The following is a 21,862-nucleotide window of genomic DNA, read 5'->3' on the forward strand; positions in this document are numbered from 1 at the left end:
TTTAGGGAAAATTGGTTTTTATAATTTAACCAGAGCTGAATAGAAGCAGCATCTTGAAAGTACATTTATGTCAGAACAGAGGCCATTGTCAGAAAAATAATGGTCATAATTGACAGATTTTTTTCAGTGACTGAAAGGCTGTTTGCAATGTGTTTCTGAATGCCTTTGTGCTAAGCCCTGTGCTTTTCATGATCTATATTAATAATTTAGATTTAACTGTAGGAAACATAATTAAAAGGTTTGCCTGAAAGGGAGTTGGAGATAGAATCCATATTATGTATATCTGGAGGAACAACTTGATGTGCTATGAATAAGAAGTACATGGATCAAGAGCTGGGAAGTGGGATTTGTTGCATTGTTTTTTCTTGGCCAACCTAGTTACAAAGAATATAAATGACCGTGCTGTAACAAGGGAGAAACAACAAGGCAGTGAACATTTTACAAAACCTATTAGAATTTGCCAAAATATGTACATCTTTCTCCTTCAAAGTTTGCAGCTCATATTGATATATGCTTCATTAGCCCATGTGAATGATGTTCCTTTTCTGGGAGTGGAAATGCCAGAACAAACTCTGGCAACAAAAAGGCTGAAAAACTTCAACAGCAGTTTAGTCCTTGGCTTTGCTGACTGACAAATTGTACAAAATATTTTTAGACATTCAAAAAAAATTAAAGATTAAAGGAAACATCAAAAGAACTAAAAGAAAAATCCTAAAGCAACAAAAATACACTATGATAAATATTCAATATTTATATAATGTGTGTGTGTATATATATATATATATATATATGTGTGTGTGTGTGTGTATGTGTACATTTTTTATTTATATATATGTATGTATGTACATTAGTAGCATTCACGATAGGCGAGCATGGAGAAGAACAACATGCACACCAAAGCCTTGGAATCAAGATTGATTTATTGCTCTCGCTGTTACACTTATATGGGCCTGAGGCATTGAAGTTAGGGCCCTGTGTCATTGGAACACTGGTCTGGAATTGGCTGGTCTTCCCACCGTAGTTCCCCATCTTCCTGCTGTGTGTGACATCACCTGGGATGACAACTGGGGTCACCTCCAGGTCCACGCTTTTGCCACAATTGTCAGCCATTTTGTGGGCCAGTCCACATCTCAGTATGCTGGCTGCTACGCAACCCTAGCCCGCCCCAAGAACTGATGATCAGGCCATTGTCTTTTGACGTGGGCAGTCTGCCCCTACGTCGCGGGGGGAGGATTGGAGACTGGCTCATTACAGTCCAGGTATGCCGGTTTCAGACGGTTGATGGTAAAAGTCTCCTCTTTACCGCCAATGTTGAGGGCAAAGGTGGAGCCATTGTCCCTAATGACCCTGTAGGGTCCCTCGTAGGGTCATTGTAGGGGCAGCCAGTGTACACCCCTTCTCACAAAAATGTACTGACAAGTCTTTAAGTCCCTGGAGATATTGTGTTTGTGCTGGCCATATGGTGGAGGTTGCTGCAGGACCATGGACCCTTTTCGTCGTAAGTTCTTGAGAGTTGCTGCGGGATCTTCTGGGTGTTTATTGGGGGCCTGGAACTCCTCCAGAATGATTAATGGCTTGCCATAGACCATCTCCGCTGCCAAGGCATTGAAGTCCTCCTTTGGCATGGTTTGAATCCCCAGCAGGTCCTAAGGCAGTTCATCCATCCAGTTGGGACCCTTGAGACAGGCCATCGAGGCTGTCTTGAAGTGTCCTTGAAACCACTCCACCAACACATTGGGCTGATGGCAATACACCATGGTGTGGGGAGCTGTGTCCCCAGGAAGTTAGCCAGCACTGCCCAGAGCCCAGAGGTAAATTATGCCCCCCATCCAAGGTTAGGTGTTCTGGGACCCTGAATTGGGACACCCATGTGTCGATGAGTGCCCTGGTGTAGGTTTCTGTGGTGGTATTAGCCAGTGGGACTGCCTCAAGCCACCTCATGAAGTGGTCAACCATGGTCAAAAGATATCTTTCTCCCATGGGTAACGGCCCCACTATGTTGATGTGTACATGGCTGAAGTTGCGCCACGTCAGCTCAAAAGTCTGTGAGGGTGCCCTCATGTAAATCTGTACTTTGGAGAACTGGCAATTCATGCAGGATTTGGCCCACTGGCTGACCTGTTTACGGAGGCCATGCCAAATGAAGCTTCTAGCCACCACCTTGTCCATGGCTCAAATTGTGGGATGTGCCAGGTTGTGGATGGTGTTGAAAACCTGGCACCTCCATGTGGCTGGAACAATGCGGCAAGGGCTGCCAAAAGAGATGTTGCGCAGCAGTGTCAGGTTACCTGGGTCAACGGGGACATCTTCCACCCCGAGACCAGAGACTGCTGTCCTAAACGTGGGGATCTCAGTGTCCTGCTGCTGTGCTTTGGCAAGATCCACATAGTCGACCACCTGGGGCAGGGGGTGTACTGACTCAATCGCGGGGTTTGACAGAGCGTCGGCTACCATATTGCTTTTCCCCACGATGTGCTGTATATCCATAGTAAATTTGTAGAGGTAGGACGTGTCTCTGTTGTTGGGCTGACCACTGGTCCAATACCTTATGGAAGGCGAAGGTCAGTGGCTTGTGATAGGTAAAGACCTTGAATCGCCAGCCTTCCAAAAAGTATTGGAAATGTACAGCTCTTGGTTGAAAATGGTGTATTTGAGCTCTGGGGGTGGAGGTCTCTGCTAAAAAGGCCAGGGGTTGTCACTGGCCCTCGATGAGTTATTCTAGCATGCTCCCTACCATTGTGCTGGAGCCATTGACTGTCAGGGGAGTAGGTGCCTCAGTCTAGGGTGGACCAGGAGGGTGGCATTGGCCAGCGTATTTTTGGCATTCTGGAATGCCCTCGAAGACTCATTGTCTCAAGAGATGTCCTTTGACTTGCCTGCCATCAGCGTGAAGAGAGGGCATAAGATGAGCACCGCTGCCGCTAAGAACCCGGGGTAAAAGTTTATCATACTGTCGAATTCCTGTAGCCCTTTTACTGTATGTGACTTTGTGAAGTGCCTCAACATCTCTGGGAGAAGTGTAGCCCCATGTCTGTTTATCCTGTGTCTCAGAACGTCAGTAGTGTCCAGGCCAAATTGGCACTTCACGGGTTTAATCGTCAGCCCGAACTCACTCAACCAGGTGCACAGTTGTCTCAAGTGGGCGGAGTGGTCCTTGCAGCTGTGGCTAGCGATGACGATATCGTCCAAATAGATGAATGTAAATGGGAGATCTGGGCCCACTGCTTCCATCAGCTGCTTGAAAGTTTGTGCCGCATTCTTTAGACCGAAGGTCATGTGGAGGAATTCAAACAAGCCAAAGGGGTTATAATTGCGGCCTTGGGGATGTCCTGGGGGTGAATTGGGATTTGGTGATACCCTGGATGAGGTCTACCTTGGAAAACACCCATGCCCCCTGCAAATTGGTGGCAAAGTCTTGGATGTGGGGCACAGGATATCTGTCGGGCATGGTGGCCTCATTGAGGCGGCATCATATGGAGAGGGGAGGCCCAAGGTCTGTGAGAGCATTGTACAATCCCCAGCTCCTCCATTTTCTTAAACTCCTCCTTTGCAAGGCTGAGCTTTTCGGGAGGGAGTCGGCATGCCCTGGCATGGAGCAGGGGGCTGTCAGTCAGAATGTGGTGCTTTACCCTGTGCTTTGGCTCAGCTGCAGAGAACTGTGGCACCACTATTGAGGGGAACTTCGTTAGGCTGCGGGCAAATTCACTTTTGGAAAGTGTTATAGAGTCAAAGTTGGGGGTGGGTAGTTTGGCTTCCCTAGAGGTAGAGTCTGAAAAGTTCTGGCGTCCAGCAAGCGCTGTTCATTGAGGTCGACAAGCTGGCAGTGGACATGAAGGAAGTAAGCCCCGAGGACCGGTGGCGACACTGCTGTGAGGGTGAAGGTAAAACGGCTGTTGTCGAAACGAAGGGGAGTGGTGTAGGTACCAAAAGTCTGAATGGAGGAGCTGTTGACTGCCTTCAGTGCTGGGCCCTGCTTGCCATTGCTGGTGTTGAGTCATGCAGGGAGTAGGACGCTTATCTCGGTGCCAGTGTCGACCAGTAAACGCCTGCCCGACAAGGAATCCCAGACGTAGAGGAGGCTATCACACAGGCCAACTGCCACAGCCATCAACGACCAGGGTGTTTCCTGTGTAAACACGCAGGGTGGGCGGCATTAACCGGCCTCTGCACCCCATCACTGATGATTAAAGCAAAACTGTCCTGGGGTATTAATTTGCCTCTCAGCTGGTTCTTGGTCTCCCAGGTGGTTGTTTGTGGGGCTTGCTGATGTGGTCTACGACAGCACTGGTGCCCTTCTTTGCTCTCCAGAACATGTCTGGCTGGGCCGCAACCCACTGAGGGTCGCTGAAATCTTTGTCCATAAGCAAGAATCGGATATCCTCTGGCAACTGCTTCAGAAAGATCTACTCAAAGAGGTTTGACCTCACTTTGACCGAAGTTTGTGGCCCTCAGTCAAAGCAAGCATCTTGTTTATTAGGGCAGATGGGGCCTTGTCCCCCAATCCATCCATACATAGCAATTGGACAGTCCACTCACACCGGGAGAGCCCGAAAATGCGGGTTAACAGCTCTTTGCCTTGCTTCGGAGGTTGCCGTAGGAAGTCTACAACCCTTGCTGCTGTGTCTTGTTCGAGGGCGCTCACAATGTAGAAGTAGCGGGTGTCATCAGCGACAATGTGTCGAAGTTGAAACTGAGCCTCAGCCTGCTTGAATCACACATGTGACTGCGGCACACAGAACATTGGGATCCTGAGAACATTGTACAACCCCAGCTCCTCCATTTTCTTAAACTCCTCCTTTGCTGGCTCCGCTTGAACCATCATCTTTGGGTCCAACTGCTGGTTGGACCTGTCAGGGTCACCAATGTAGTCTTTGCACTTCGCGAGCGTGGAGAAAAACGACACACTCACCAAAGCCTTGGAATCGAGATTGGTTTATTGCTCTGGCCGTCGCACTTGTATGGGCTGACATCAAGGCCCCGCATCATCAGAGCACATGCCTGGGATTGGCATTTTCCCGCCATGCAGAGGTCACCCCCAGGTCCGCACAGTCGCCTTGTTCATCTACCATTTTGTGGGCTGGTCCGCATCTCTGTGTGCATATCTATCCTCAGCATAGAGAACAATTTGTGATGCAGGGAAATGCATGTCAAAGTTATTAACATTCTCACTCATTTAGGAAACGAGACTTGATTTTAGAGTATTTGGGGTTCCCCAAAAGGCTCAGTGGTAGATCCCTGTAACCACCTATAACCTGTGCCCCTCCCCGCCCCTTCCTCCCTCCTTACCCTCCCCCAAATTTTATTTGGCCCTGCTTGCATTTTGCTCATACCTTGTTGAAGAGCTCAGTACTGAAATGTTGGTTACTCTTTATTTCCAATAGATGTTGCTTGCTCCAATACTTTTATGTATTCCACTGCAATCCAACATGTAGACTTGCCTATTTAATTCAGAGATAGCTCCTCTGTGGAGTACTCGTTCTGTAGCCAAATTAAAGTTTTCTACTTTTTGAACATAACTTTTCTGTTTTTATACACTATACTTTTGGAAGTAATTCAATGTGTCACTTGTGTCTAACCATCACAGTGAAGTAGTCAACTTCCTCCATTGCTAAAGTATCAGGAATTATGGGTATTTTGGTGAATTACTGTGGCCATGATTCAGGCTATCAAAATAACATGTCAGAAAAAAGTAAGTCCAGCCAATACTGATTTAAATCAGATTTCCAATTGTGATAAATCCCCGAACGTCGCCTTGTTACATTAATCATGGATTGCTCTGGATGTCTGCACGATAGTAAAGTCACTTTTTTAACATAAAGATGTCTGTGAATACTTACTAACCAAGTGGCATCAATAGTAACCTCCAATTTCCATTTACCCTCTTACCTGGTCTCTCTCTTTCCTTTGTCCCTCTGTCTTCCTTCCTTCCTTTCCCTTCTTCTATTGGAGAGCATCTTTCGCAGCCCTCTACCCATGTCCTTCACTTCTTTGCTCCTGTTCTTCCCCCTCCCACCTGAACCCATCCATCACCTGCTGGCCTGTACTCCTCCCCCTTCACACCCACCTTATTCTGGCATCTGTCTGATTTTCAGCACACCTGAAGAAGGCCTCAGGCCTGAAACATGACTGCCTGTGTGGTCAGCTGAGTTTCTCTGGCACTTCTCTGGACTGCACTAGACCCCAGCAACAGCAGATTTATTGTTTACTATATCTTTTATCTATTAATCATTTGTATTTATTATCTTTTTAATTATATACACTATTGTAGTTTTTGCTGCAGGTAGGAATTTTGGTGCACATGTACATTACACAATGTATTTGACAATAAACTCATTATCTTAATACAGTACACAAATGTGCTGGAGAAACTCAGCAGGTTGTGTAACATCTGTAATATAAACTATGGACGCTGATTGACCTATGGAGATTTCCCAACACTTAACTGCATTTCACTACAATTACAACTTCTACAAACTTGTTTAATCTCATCCAAATGGTGCCTCTGTTCTTGGTAGAATGCTATATCTTGCTGAATTAATTGACCCAATGTTTGACTCAGATAGGTTCTCTGGTAGCCCAATGATAGATTGAGAGGAAGATCCAATGATTAAAACAAGCTATGAGAATGGGATGCTGCTGTATTTTCACCCTATTACATATTTCCTCTTCCCATCCATTTTGTAACAGGATTTCAGTATTTTTTTTCTCTTACATCCTAAACTATTGGCAAATGACTTTATTTTGCATGATGATAAGGGAAAACCATTCAATGTCTCTTTCCAGGCAGAAATTTTCATAGAATATGTATTTTTTATTAATAAATATAGAACCCATACAGAAATATAGAATATAGTTGTTATTTATTGGTTTAACATCGGCATTTTAGCATTGATTTAGCCCCACATGAAGCATCTAATTTAGTTGACATTTATTTTTAAATTCTTCTAAACTTGGTTATGATGCAATTTGACATGAACCCTTGTCCTTGCCTCTCTTTAATGTTGACATAATTGTAAGCTGACGTATATTGGTGCCCTTCTTGGTTTGTTTGAATGTCAACTATATTGATTATTTCATTAGAATTAAAGCTGGCCATAGCATTTCTCTTGCAAATTTACTGAATAAAGTAATATTTATACAAATTGGAAATGGCACCAAATGTCAATTTTCAGAATAAAGTTTTGAATATACTCTGAAAGCATTTAACTCCTGCTTTCATGTCCTTTTCAGGAATTCCCAACATGGCTTACAGTCAAGAAAACACTTGCAATGTTGGCCATGCCTTAACCATTTGGACTCCGCAAAACTCCTTAAAGTCAGGGTGATTACAATCAGTCAATATATTTCATTTTTTTTTAATTGATAAATAAATACTGGCCATGACATGAACAATAACTCCTTCATTTTTTGAAAATTGTTCTTGAGATTTTTAGTACAATATCTTAGTACATGCTAGGTTCTTGTCCATAAGTCCAGAGAATTAGATAAATCGCTACAAATTTCCAAATTTGAGGAGATTACTACCACCTGAAAAATGGAGACAATTTTTTTCAAAAGTGAACAGAATGGCTTTGCTCTCCACACTTGAAATTAATTAGCATCTACATCAACACATTTCTTACTCATGTGACCATCTCCCTCTATTCCCCTCATTGAACAGGCTGGGGTCCATTTACATGTCAATAAATAAGAGTATTTTCATTGTAGACTAATGGAAGTGTATGCACTAAATTCATACAGCATTGTTGGAGTAACATGAAATCATTTAGGAAGAATTTGAGGATATTACGTGATTTTTTTTCACTGAAATTCTGTTCTCCCTGTCGGATATAGATTTCTTCCACTTAGCACTAGGGAAGATCATCTTTCCTTGTTCCCATTATTGCATAATATCCAAAAGGGTGTAGCGGGCCAAGTGAGTGTGCGGTTAGATGGCTGAATTGTTGCCCCAGTTGTCTATTGCAAGATGGCGCGGGCCCCCTTTCCTTCCGAGGAAAAGCCAGTGGTCGGTGACACATGTTGCCTGGGTGGGGGGGGGACAGTGCCACTTCCATGTTGTGTGTTGCTGGATGGGGAGTGACGCCGTGACATGCTGACATCACTTCCATCGCGCCCCTCACAGGAAGTGGGTGTGGTCTCCTCGAGCAGTGCGAGGAATTCAAAATAAAGTTCAGTTTCTGGTTCACCTTGGGCTGTGTGGACGTCTCTCACTTTGGTGGTGCTGACGTAAGCAGATGCTACAGTGGTGACCCCAATGGTTCTAATATCCTTGGAATCCACTTCGATTGCAACAAATGCAGGATGCTACTACCACTACAGCTGTGACCAATGCTGTGGGTGTGCATTTGCTGCCCTTTTGGACAAACAAACCAGCCCAGGAATTGGTAATAACTGGTCGAGTCATAGTTCCAGATCAGAGACATTGTCTGAGGATACCAAGTTCTGGCACGTCACCAGCACCATGGACGTTGCTAGCACAGCAAAAGTAAGGTCCTTCATGGAAAGTAAGTCTGAACAATTGCAGCATTTCCTTTTCAATTCCCTGGTACTCAGCTGACATAAGTGCATTGTCCACATCCTGAATATGCAAAGCCTGGGCGATAGGAACCCCTCCAAGCTCATGCATGAAATGGTGGCCTTATCTATCGGACACACAAACTGGTTCTTGTTCAAGGCCCTATTCCTCACCAAGCTACCGTGCACATTTCCTCGGCAATATCTAACATGGATTTCGGTGCCCCACACCTGGTACCCCACACCTGGTACCCAAAGAAGCAGACAGACTTTTTCACACCCTGAAACAGAGTTCCTACACGTGCAACCGATTTTACACCATCAGCGCTGCCAGTCCAGGCCCTCTGCCAGGCCCCCCAGCAATAGTTGCAGCCCAGCCAAAACGTAATGAGCGCTCAGACAAGTAGAGTGATTACTGTTTCCACCACCGCAGATGGGGCCATAATGCCCTGTGGTGCATCCCTCCATTGCAACGCCAAGTCAAGTGCGGCGGCAGGAAAAGGACAGGCCGGCAGACGCCAATAGTAGCCTCGGCAGCTGGCATGCATAAAGGCCTACTCTACCTCAGGGACCAGAAAACAAAGAGGGATTTCCGAGTCGACACTGGCGCAGAAATATTGTTATGAGCCCAGAGGACCCCAAAACCCAGCAGCAATAGATTTTAATTATCTTTAAACATGAAAACAGAATCACACTTTAACTTATCACTATTGACTAAACTAACCTAACTTAACCCCCTTCTAATTCTAAGCGCACGTGTATGTCATGTGTGTGTAAGTTTAGAAAAGTTCTTTGATTCAGTCCAATCTCATTTCTCATTCCTCCAAGTTCACTGGTTGCAGGCAATTCTTATACTGTGCACAGAATTTAACATAAAGTTCACCAGGCTTTGATGTTTGAAAGGTAAATGGTTACTGCTCATGAAGGTTCTTGTTGGATTTCAGAGAGATATTTGTTGATCCAGGACACCCACAACTGATTTACTTCAGTTACTTCAGTGTCTTGCTGACGAAACTTGCCCCCTCAGGGTTCTCCAGATGATAACCTCTTTCTTTCAGATCACCATAGAGTGCTTTTTTGTTTCTCCTATTTCAAGTGAAACATTAGACAGCCAGTCTTTTCCTCTTGTATGAACCACAGGGGCTTTGACCAGACAGAACTAAGCACTCACAACCCATCTTCCAAATGTGGTTTCCCACAAGCTTGCCAGCTTGTCCTGTTTCAGTTCCAGTTGCTGCTGCTGACAGTAACACTCTCTCTCTCTCTCTCTCTTTCTCTCTCTCTCTCTCACACACACACAGAGAAAAGCCTGTTTTACTCTCTCTGCTTGCAAAAATCACATGACCCTCCTAGAACAGCAAGTTCTGCTCCAGACAGAATGCTGCTCTGACAAACTCTTTCATCTGTTGCCTTTTTGTAAACAACAATCCATTAGTGAAGACTCTTGGGCACTCTCCAAAGCTTTTGCAAAGACTGTTGGCCCCAAAATGTCTAGCATGAGCAAAGCTCCAGTATTTCAAATAAGATCTGTTTTAAAGTGTTTGTATGTGACCTATACTAAAAACCCTGCACCAATTTATCTCCCAGAAACTTATCTATACTCTGTCACAATAATTCTTCCGATCTCAAATGGGCCTTCCCCAACAGGCAGCCAAATGGTTCCTCCATTCTGAGTTTTGGCACCCGGCTGGTCACAATCCACGCCATGGATATAGTTTTCCTCTGGAAGTGTACGATTGTGTCCATGGGGCAAGTCCTACTCGGAGCAGATTTCCTCTGGCCTCACGAGCTACTGGTGGACGTAAACAGATGCCATTTAGTCAATGCTATCACGTTCCAGTCATAACCCTTCACTCTACAGCAACGTTCCTTTCTGCGTTAGGAATCCATGCTCTGGACCATAATGAAGATGCCCACCTATTGGCCAATTACCCGTCACTGTTAGCACCCAACCTCCACGACGCTGAACGAGCACATAGCATGGAACACCACATCAAGACCGATGGGACCCCAGTGTACGCACTGGCATGGCGCCTTCTGTAGGACAGACTCCTTCAAGCTAAGACAGAGTTCACTGCCTTGGAGGAGTTGGGTATTGTCCACCGTTCAAACAGCCCTTGGGTGTCCACGCTGCACATGATCCAGAACTCCGGCAGTTGGTGCCCGTGTGGCGACTACAGGCAACTCAACAACGCCACCGTCCCAAATAGATAGTCCATCCCACACGTCCAGGATTTCACCATGATGCTCCAGGGCTGCAGAATCTTCTCCAAGATGAACCTCATCAAAGGGTACCATCAAATTCCGGTGCATCCTAATCACGTCCCGATAAAGGCCATTATTACACCTTTCTGGGTTTCTTCGGATGCCTTTCGGTCAAAAGAACACAGCTCACATGTTTCAGTGTCTCATGGAAATGGTTGGCAGGGGCCTCAATTTCATGTTCGTCTACCTGGATGACAGTCTCATCATCAGTCCTGACGCCAGCATACACAGGATGCACCTGACTCGTCTTTTCAACAGGTTGCAGGAGTTCGGACTCGCAGTGAACCCGGCTAAGTGCCTGTTTGGTCTGAAAACAATTGATTTCTTGGGATACCAGTATCACCTGAGAGGGGGCCACACCACTGCCAGATAAGGTGGAAGCCATCGCATGTTTTCCCAGGCCAAACACAATTAAAGAATTCCAAGGGATGGTGAACTATCACCATTTTCTTCCGGGAGCGGCTTCCCTCATGCAACCTCTATTTGACCTCATCAGACTTGGTGAAAAGGTGCTCCAGTGGACATGCGAAATCATTGAAGCATTCCAGGCAACCAAAGTGGCACTGGCAGAGCCCACATCTTTGGCCCATCCAGACTCTTCCTCCCTCCAGTCCTTACAACAGATGTATCGACAGAGCGACGGTGCGGTGCAGTGGGCCAATGAACAGTGATGCCCCCTGGCTTGTTTTCAGAAAGCATCTCCAGACTCCAGAACTCAAGTACAATGCCTTTGACTGCCCTCTATCCGGCAATGCAACATTTCCGGTATGTTAGAAGGAAAGATTTCTGTCACCTACACAGACCACAAACCACTCACCCATGTACTCAGCAAGGTTTCAGACCCATGGTTAGCAAGGCAACAATGGCACCTCTCCAATATTTCAAATTATTCAACGGACATTCGCTACATTGCAGGCAAATCCAATGTGATGGCCGACATGCTGTCCAGACCGGCCATCTCAGGAGGGCTCGACATTGCTCAGCTAGCCAAAGACCAAGTAGAGGATGCTGTTGTCGAAGTCTACTGGACTGCCATCACCAGCCTGAAGGTTAGTGATTTCTGTCCTTCACTGGGTAGCCTGACTTTACTGTGCAACACGTTTACAGGCTTCCTCAGACTCGTTCTACCTGCGACCCAGTGCAGAGCCAATTTGACCATGTGCACCTGGACATCATTGGTCCATTCCCTGTGAGCCAAGGTATGCGGTATTTATTCACAGTAGTCAATTGCTTTACCCATTGGCTGGAAGCAATACCCCTGCCCTCATGTGAAACAGAGGTGTGCTCCAGAGCTTTCTTGTCCATTTGGGTTGCACACTTTGGAGTCCCAACCCACATCACCTTGGACCGAGGGGCCTAGTTCACATCCTCGCTCTGAGCCAACCTAGCCAAGTTCTGTGGCAGCCAGTTAAACCACACCAAGGCCTACCATCCTCAGGCAAACATCCTCCACCGCCACCTGAAAGTAGCCCTGAAAGCTTGACTACAAGGCCCTAATTGGATGGACAAACTCCCACTGCGCCAAAGGAAGACCTACCAGCATCGTCAGCTGAGATGGTGTAGAGCTCCCCGCTTACTATCCCAGGGGACATTAATTTCGACACTCCCAGCTGACAACCCAGTGCTCCAGCAATTGAGGGAACAAACGGGCAAATAGAAACCTCCGCCGCCTTCCCGACATGGATCTCCACCCTGCCACACCCTTGCGAACCTGCAGTTCACCAAATTTGTTTTTGTGTGGAGAGGACAGCAAGAGACACCCTTACAATGCCCCGACTAATGGTTGAGCCTCCTTCCACACCCAGTGGTGGTTTGTCTTCCAAGTCCAGAAAGGCCAAACAGTGTGCACCTGCCCAGTCCATCTCCCACTCTCTGCAGTCCACAAACTATCACTTTTTAACATAAAACCACACAACACATAGGTTAATACACAACACAGAAGTCTGTAACAGTGTGTTCTCCCCGTGACCTGTTTGGCTTTTCCCCAGGTGCTCTGGTTTCCTTTTACCTTCCAAAAATCTATGGGTTTCTAAGTTAATTGGGTTTAATTGGACAGCAAGAATCTCAAAAGCCAGAATCAGCTTCTACCATGTTGTAAATTTAAAAAAAAATATCTCTTGTTACTTGTTACAATTCTTAAAAATTTGGATGAGAATGTAGTTATGATGTTATGCTTTCATGTGACACCAAAATCGATTGTATGGTGGACATTGACCAAGGTTGTCTGAGATTACAATATGATCTAGATCAACTGGGATAGTAGGCCAAGAGATAGCAATTGGAATTCGACTCAGATAATGAGAAATAATGCATTTTTGGAAGTTAAATTAGGGCAGGACATGCATGGTGGGATTAGGCAGAAAAGATTCACAAAAGTGTTGCTGGGATTGGCAGACTTGAATCATAAAGAGTGTCTAGACAGGCAGGGAATGTTTTCAGTGGAGTGAATTAGCCTGAAGGGTGATGTTATAAAACTTAATAATGAGGAACAGAGATAAGGTCGTCTTTTTCCAGGGTAGCAGTTGATGAGTTAGGCCAAATGGTGTGTTTCTATTCTGTATAACATTATGATTCCTTTGTGGTAAATAGAAATCTGCAGATGCTGGGGTCTTGTGCAGGAGAAACTCAGCAGGTCATGCAGTATGCATGGAAATCAAAAGGCAATTGATGTTTCAGCCCAAAAACGGTGCTGAAGATTAGACAGATACCTGAATAAGTATGTGGGGGAGAGAGGGGAAGCTGAGAAAAGTACAGGCTAGCTGGTGATAGATGGATACAGGTGGGAGGGGAAGAAGAGAAAAAGTTGAGAGATGGTAGGGGGAAGAAGGCAGAGACTTGAGAAAGATAGCTCACTGATGGGTGCAAAAGGAGGAGGTTAACCTCATGAACTAGCCCATTTCATGCTGTCCTTAATGTAGCTGCTTCATGATTTATTTTTTTAAACCAATCCAATCATATGCTTCTGAAATAGTTAAACTGCCTAATTTAAAGAAGATGACAAGTATTTTTATTTAAGTGATATCCATTTAGCAAAATTTATATTTGAATGGAACATCAATCAAGTCAGATTTTTATTTAAAAATGCATAATTTGGAAAAAAAAAATTTCTTATCAAAGCACTTCTGTAGATTATAAATTGGATTTGTATTGAATGCCTTTTGAAAAGTATTCCAATAATAAAACGTGCAAACGTACAGGGGGCAATGCACCTTTCATCTATTATTTAACTAAGTAATGGATATGATTCTTCCTGAAACTATTGATTATTTCTTTAATTTATGTCATATAATGGCCATATGCCACATTCAGAGACATATTAAATGTTGACTTTTTCCAGAATTAGCTGAATCTAATCTGTTTATTCCACAGAGATTGTAAAGAAAAAATTCCAAGCAAATGGCATTTTGACTGGAGACAGCAGGGCTTTTAAACCTCACTTAACCTTTATGAAACGATCAAGGGCACCAAAGCTACATCATCAGGTCAGATTGCATTTCTAGTGACCCCTCAGCAAGTATATAAATAAGTCAGCCAATATCAGAAATAATCACTTGGTGTTGCTGCGGTGAAACGCTGATGGTGCTGCACAGAAATTTCATGAGTGCTGCACTTAAGAGGTGTATTGGTTTGTAGTTTTTTTTTCTTTATCATCTGAGAAGATTTACCTTTTACTGCAGTGTTGTATGAAAGAAGGTGGAAAAAGTCAGGTCTTGATGAAGTTGGGTATACTGGGTATTCAGAAAATTGATAATTTTTTGTTTTGTCTTAATAATGGAGATCAGTAATGTTTATATTGCTTTAAAAATGTCATCAATATCAGGCATATCCTGTCTAGTTTAATACCTTGACAAGAGGAATTTTGTTTTAACCAACTGTGACAGGACAATCCAAATAACGCAAAGTTTGACGCTAATGCAGTCAAATTGGGTTCCAGGTATCTGCACATCTTTATATGCGCGACCCACATAGCATATACCGGTAAGCAGGAGAGATTTTCACCATATCCCATCATACAAAGTGAACCAAAATCTAACCACTACCATATTAATTCATAATTTTGGAGTCTTCATTCTTCTATGCTGTGTGTTAAATTTTAACTAGTACTTTAACATGAACAAGCATTTCTCACCCTGCACTTCAAATCCTGATGATCTTCTATGTTGGAAATGTTGGCAAAGTACAATACGTTTAACCTAAACATACCAACATTGCAAAAAAGTAGTGACAGTGGAACTCCCTGTGTTCTGTGAAAAGGATGCCTGTATGAAGAAAATTTGTGATTTTTTTTCAGGAATCTATTACTGTTCAGAATGAAAATGTAATGAAACATATAGTGTATGGTCAGTGTGTACTTGTATGTTGAGTATAATGTGTAATTTGATAAAGCCGACATTTGGAAATGCAAACCAATGCTTTAATTCACTATGTAGTGAACTGTGATTTGCTTAATATTCAAACAAATTGTTTCTGGGCCGTGTCCCAAGCTCGTACAGTTTAATTTTTGTCTTTCTTGTAGATAATGTGATCAAATCTCAAATGTAGAAATAGTTAATTATAATTATTGAAGGCATTGCATTGCTTTTCTAGTTTTATTTTACCTTTTTCTTTCCATTTCATTTCTCCCTTTTTAAAAATAATATTTATAACCATTTAAGTTACGGTAACTTTATAAATTTTTTAAATACTTTCCATGATTATTTTGGAAAGGCACCCACTTCATTGAGGTACACATCAGGCATATGCCCTGAGATCAGACCCAGCATAAATATCAATACTATTGATGTCGCTAAAATTTATGAGAGTACATATATGGACCCGCAGTTGCCTGGAGATTATTCTCTGGGACTCTCGAACAAACTTCCCAGTAACTTTAGAGGATGTCTTTGGCCCAGAAGTCACCAAATCTCTGTGTTCTCCCTCCATCCTTCCATCAGGTCATAGAAATGGGAAAACTGTTGCTCCATAATCCAATTTTTTTGATATATGGTGAGTCTTGTATAGTTGTTGAGAGGTTAGCGTACTCTTTTCATTGGATACTTTTGGTTATTACTGAGTTTTTCTCCTTGGCTCTGCCTCTTCTGATTCAGGTTCTCATGCCTGCAGTAGTTGGAAGCTCCATCTGGATTCTCTCCTCCCCTCACTATCATTGTTAACCAACCCAACTCCTTTCCAAGAACAGAATACATTTTTTGAGATAACTATTTGCTATTCCAAAGATGTTAATTTGATGACAATTATGTATAAAATTTTGTACTTTTTGCAAAAATGATTGCAAGGGTTAAAATGTAAGTTGCAAGTAAATAATGCAGGTAGCTGATAGATATTGACATATTTCATGCTGTCTCCTAGTAACATCTTTCTTCAAGGTTATAGCTAGTTTTGTTTACGTGTTTGAGATAAGCTTTCAGTTTGATTTTCTTTGTTTTATGAAAATACAGACATTAGCAGAGTTCAGACAATTTTTATTGACCATTTAATCACCATATAATCAGTTTTAGTACCATCTGAGTTTTGATTGTATGTAATAATGTAGTAATGTTAATAAATATTTAATAAACTGGGGAAAACTCAACATTAGTACAGATTTGCTTGAACGAGCCATAGACAACAACCTAATTTTTGCCATCGATTATAGAGGAAAATAGACACAACAGTAATTGTGCACATGGGCGCACTTCCCTTTTAACACAAAATCTGTGCATAACAAATGCCAAATTAATTGGCCTTATCTACAAATCTAACAATGGGTCATTCTCCAAATGAATTCAATAAAGATTTTAATTTGATGATTTGGATCCGTAAAGAACTCAGTTGGTTTGCCAGTGCCCTGTATTTTATTCCAGTCCCATGCTAAACCTTTACTTTAAAATGGCCTCACAATCTTTTTAATAATAAAAACAAAAAAAAAATAATATTAACCAAAACCCAACATTTCAAAATATGATGAGATAAAGCCAAAGCCAATATAGATGCCTAACCTTTTATCTGTGATTCTGAAAACCGGCAACCTCCAAAAACCATCACTTTTTTCAATAGATGACATCTAGATGGAGTTTGGCACCAAACGTGATCTAATGTGTCCCTCGCTCAACTCCCGTGTATCCCATCGTGTTCCACATCACTAATTAGTGGTATCATTACTTTATAAGTAGCCTGCCTGTCGAGCATGACCCTAGCTCAACTTACAATGGAATATCCCATGTTGTTCAGCTACTTATAAGTGCCTCCAAATCACTGTATACAGACACCCGTCCAGTGTTGCAGTGTTTTTAGTCAGCCCGGTGGCAGCAGCTCAATACCAGTGCCAGTGCAGGGGCACCGAGAAAGGGGCTGTTCCCCTGGCGCTGGTACAGTGGTGGTGGGTGGGGTGAAGAGAGAGAGACATGGCAGCAAGACTCAGGCAGGTGAGGGCGGAGCGGCAGCAGTGCAACTTGGGCGAGGGTGGTAGAGAGACAACAGCATAACTCTGTTGGGCAGACTTAAAGGGACCAAAATCAAAATTATTGCAAAATCTGGAAAATTCCAAACAACAGTAGGTGTCCGGTCCTGATGATCCCAAATAAAAGGTTAGGTACCTGTACAATCAACCAAATAAAATTTATTAGCATGAAAACATGAAATAGAAACAGGAAGCAGCCACTTGGCTCCTGACTGGTGTGGGAAGCAAGAGCACAGAAGCCACCAAATTGTTTATCTAAGATACGACCGACTAAAGGTGCTGTTATTCTTAAGACATTGAGGTAATGAACACATAAAACAAGAATTAGAGCAATAAAACTGCAGTTATTGGAAATTCAGACAAGACCTGGTCAAAGCTGGATACAAGTAGAGTCAGTGGGGAAAGAAAGAAAGTTGATATTGCCTGATGAATGGTCCTTCTTCAGAAGTGATAAAGTGAGAAAACAAGCAGGTTTTAAATTCGAGAGACATGGCATATGCATCGTACGTAGACAATGACTAAGATAGGTGCTGACCAAGATAATAAAAGAATAATTACTTGGAATTCTGGCAATTAGACACAGAAGAGAAAATGAATAAAAATTGCCTTGAAATCAATATCTGTGGAGTGTGAAGAAAGAAAAGCCAGTTTTCTTGTTTTTGAATTTATTCTCGAGTCCGGAGAGAAGATATTTCTCAATCTTCAGGCATTGCTGGAACAATGGAGAAAGCCAAAGGTCAGAGTGGGAGTAGGGTGGAGAATTAAAATAATAGTCATCTGGAAACTTAATGTCACTCTTGTGGATCAGAGGAGATGTTCTGCAAAGCATTCACTCAATTTGTATTTGGATTCTTCAATGTGGTGAGATGGCACTGAACACTGGCTGCAATGCACTAAATTGGAAGAACAAGTGAATTGCTGCTTCACTTGGAAATAAGTAAAATACTTCACCTCAACCTCACCGATCCATCTGAGTGAGGAAAAAAAAAGCTGCCATCAGTCTCAACGTAATTCTGTCAGCATGACCCTCTGATAACTATTCACCTAGTTTATATAACAGTTCTCCCAAATCATTCACAGATCTGTTACTGCGTGCCATCAGCAGAAGTTGAATTATCTGCTCCCACAATGTGCATACCAACATCTGGCATATCTTTAATGGCAGGGAGGCATCACTGGTTGAGCAGCTTTGTGCTCTCTCCAATCTCAGGACTTGTAGTAAAAAGATAGGATGCTTTAATATTATTTATTACCAATCCTGGATTTAAAACTCAGTCATCTAAATACTCTGTAAAAATACAATCCACCCAAAATACACATATGAACCACTCTGGTTTACCTCAACTTTTAATTCTTTCAGCCTGTACATGACACGTCAAGAGTGATGAAATACACTCGTATCCTTTAATAGGTGCAGATCCAATAACATTCAAGAAACTCAAACCATCTAAAACAAAGACATATGCATGATTGTTACTTCATACTATTTCATTTCCTCCATCACCTGCTCACAATCGTTATCACATGTATCACATACAAAATGCACTGCCCTTACTCATTCTGGCCCTACTCACTGCAGCCACTAAACTTGCAAACCATCAGGTAGACAACCAACTGCAGATTCCTCTCCCAAGTCGTACGCCATTCTAACCTGGGAATCTATAACCCTTCCTTCACAATTGCTTGTTGTAAATACTAGCTCTTTCTCCCCAACAGCACTATGGAAATATTTTAACCAGAAGGGAACTGCTGGGGTTCAAGGCGGCAATTCATCATTAGCTTCACAAGGACACTTAAGAATGAGTATTAGGGGTGTGCCATGTGATGATGTGGGGTTAGACTCTGAATCCCTTCTCTCTTTGAATTTTTTTTAAAGAGTTAAAAGGTTGAAGAAGTTTAAAAAAGGAAAAGTTGTTGGAAGATCAAATAAATAACACAAAACATCACCAAAGAAAGAAAAAACAGCTGTAACTCCACAAGAAAAAAAATAAGGAAGAGAAGCCAACCTTGAAGAAGGATCCTGGAGCCAATGAAAAAAAAACAAAAGTTAGACATTGCCTTTTTACAAGAAACTCATTTGACAGAGAAAGAACATGAAAAATAAGGAAGCTGGGGAAACCTTGGACATTGCGGTATAGGGGGTCTTCCCCGACAATGGCTGTCTGCTACAGGTGAAGTGACTTTACACATGCACAATTCCTCGCGCACGAGTAGAGCACAGAAAAAAAAAATGGAGACAATTTTAAAAAGAGCCCAAGAAGCTTCCAGCTCCAGCGATCAGGATGAAGACCAAGAAGAACAGGAATTACATCTAGAATACGGAGCCATGACTAAAAAGACCCAAAAAAAAATGAGAGAGACATATATTAACAGCTAAAATTAAGAAATATATGGAAATTTTTCAACAATTCTTGGTGCAATTAATAGCAGAAGTTAAAAAGTATAGTGAGAGTATAATTGAACATAAGAATTTTACAAAGAAGGTGGAAATAACAATGCAGCAAGTAGATAAGAAATTTGAAGTTGTGGAAGAAAAAATTAAAGGAAATGAAGTTGAAATTCAAAATGTTAAAGAACAGATGAAAAAAAAATCCAAGCTGAAGTGGCTGCAACAAAAGATTAACTAAATAAAAAATAGGCTTTTTAGAAAATTTTAGTTAAAAAATATTAAATTTGTTGGACTTAAAGAAGGCGGTGAAGGTTAGGAAATGAAGTTTTTGCATCATTGGATTCTGCAGACTTTGGGGGGTTTACTGAATTTCAAGGAGATATTGAGATTGAAAGAACTCAGAGCGCTACGGCCAAAGCCACAACCAGATCAAAGTCTATGTCGTATATTGATTAAATTACTTCGTTATGAAATGAGAGATAAGATCTTGGATCAGGCAGTGAAACAAGCAAAAGAAAGACAATCACCTTTAATTTACAATGGAAATAAGATCTTCTTTGACCCTGATATAATTTTTGATTTGTTGAAAAAGAGAAAAGAATTCAATGCTGTTAAAAATGTGTTATGGAAGAAAAGCTATGTCTTTGTCCAAAGGTATCCAGCAGTATTGAAAGTTTTTGTTCCAGACGGGAAAAATTAGATTATTTACAGGACCTAATGAGGCAAAGGTATTTGCAGATTCAAATGTTTGAAATGAGAGATAATACTGAATGATTATAGCTGATAATATAGAGAGGGAAAAAGGAAATATTTTTAAAAATTGAGATAGATTATTAGGGAGGAAAGTTTTAACCTGAAGGATCTATAAATGAATAAATGGTAAAAATTATATAGATTAATGCAACAAGGGACAGTATAGTAACTTGAGAGAGTTGGTTCTAAGGAATCATGAATGCTGGTGTGGCTTTGACAGCAACACGTGTAGATCAGGGGTTTAAAGACGTATTTTCAATAATGTACACCTGTGGAGAGGGGATTTTCTATCTTTTCTGTTTTTCTTTATTTTCTTTTTCTCAATACACCTGAAGATATCAAGAACATTAAGAGCTATAATATTAATGTTGTAAAAATGAGAGGGATGGGAGTGGAAAGATGGATGGTGTATATGAAAAAAAACAAAAGTAGACATTACCTTTTTACAAGAAACTCATTTGACAGAGAAAGAACATGAAAAATTAAGAGATTGGGTAGGAACTGTAATAGCATCCTCATTTAATTCAAAAGCTAGAGGTTCAGCAATATCGATAAAATAAAAATTTACCAGTGAAAATACTGGACACAATTGTAGATACTGCAGCAGGATGTTATGGTAAATTGTCAGATTTATTCAGAACAATGGACTTTAATGAATGTTTATGCACCCAATGTAGATTATGGTAAATTTGTACAAGATATTTTATGCAATTATCAAATTCCAAGGGAAAAAATATATTAGGAGATTTTAATCTTACTTTGGACCCTAAACTGGATAGATCAGGTGATAAAATGATGAAAAATAAAGTGTCTAAAATAGTAATAGATTTAATTAAAGATATGGGGTTAGTGGATTTTTGGAGAGGAATTCACCCAAGTGAAAGAAATTATTCTTTTTACTCTTTTCAGCATAAAACATATTCATGAATAGATATATTTTTAATTTCTGCACAACTTCAATATAGAGTGCAAAAGGTTGAATATCAAGAACAAGTTCTATCTGATCATTCACCTTTAATTTTGTCAATTTATTGGAGGAAAAACAAAAGATATGTTTTAAGTGGAGATTAAATACAACATTTCTGAAGAAAAAGAATTTAGCGACTTTGAGACAACAGAATTTTTTTTTCTTGACAATAACCATAATTCAGTAACAAATAAGTTTATAATATGGGATTCTAAGAGGTCAAATAATAAGTTATACTTCCAAAGTAAAGAAGGAAGTATAAGAAGTATAAGAAGGAATGAGGTGGATCAGTTAGAAAAAAAATGAAATTAGAGAAGGAAATACAAGTGCAAAAAAAGGAGAAAAGAATATTGTTAGAATCAAAAAAAATTAAGATTTAATACAATACAAACTTATAGAATGGAGAGAAATATAATGAGGTCACAACAAAAATATGAGTTATGTGAAAGAGCTCATAAAGTATTAGCGTGGCAATTAAAAGTAGAGCAAATTTCTAAAACAATAATTGCTACTAAGTTAAGTACTGATCAAGTTA

The 21,862-nt window shown here is 41.6% G+C and overlaps 2 protein-coding genes across 2 annotated transcripts in view; one reads left to right on the plus strand and one right to left on the minus strand.

Annotated features, from left to right (window-relative positions):
• Positions 1 to 21,862, minus strand: part of LOC138736875 (protein 4.1-like) — a 297,080-nt gene that overhangs the window by 227,708 nt on the left and 47,510 nt on the right. The gene's annotated exons all lie outside the window — the stretch shown is intronic.
• LOC138736876 (A-kinase anchor protein 7) overlaps positions 1 to 21,862 on the plus strand; it is a 145,510-nt gene that overhangs the window by 34,310 nt on the left and 89,338 nt on the right. The window contains exon 7 of the mRNA XM_069887020.1: positions 14,149 to 14,261. Within this exon, the coding sequence (XP_069743121.1) occupies positions 14,149 to 14,261 (113 nt within the window). The remainder of the gene's footprint in view (positions 1 to 14,148; positions 14,262 to 21,862) is intronic.

The sequence above is a fragment of the Narcine bancroftii genome, chromosome 6, assembly GCF_036971445.1.
Source record: "Narcine bancroftii isolate sNarBan1 chromosome 6, sNarBan1.hap1, whole genome shotgun sequence".
NCBI lineage: Eukaryota > Metazoa > Chordata > Chondrichthyes > Torpediniformes > Narcinidae > Narcine > Narcine bancroftii.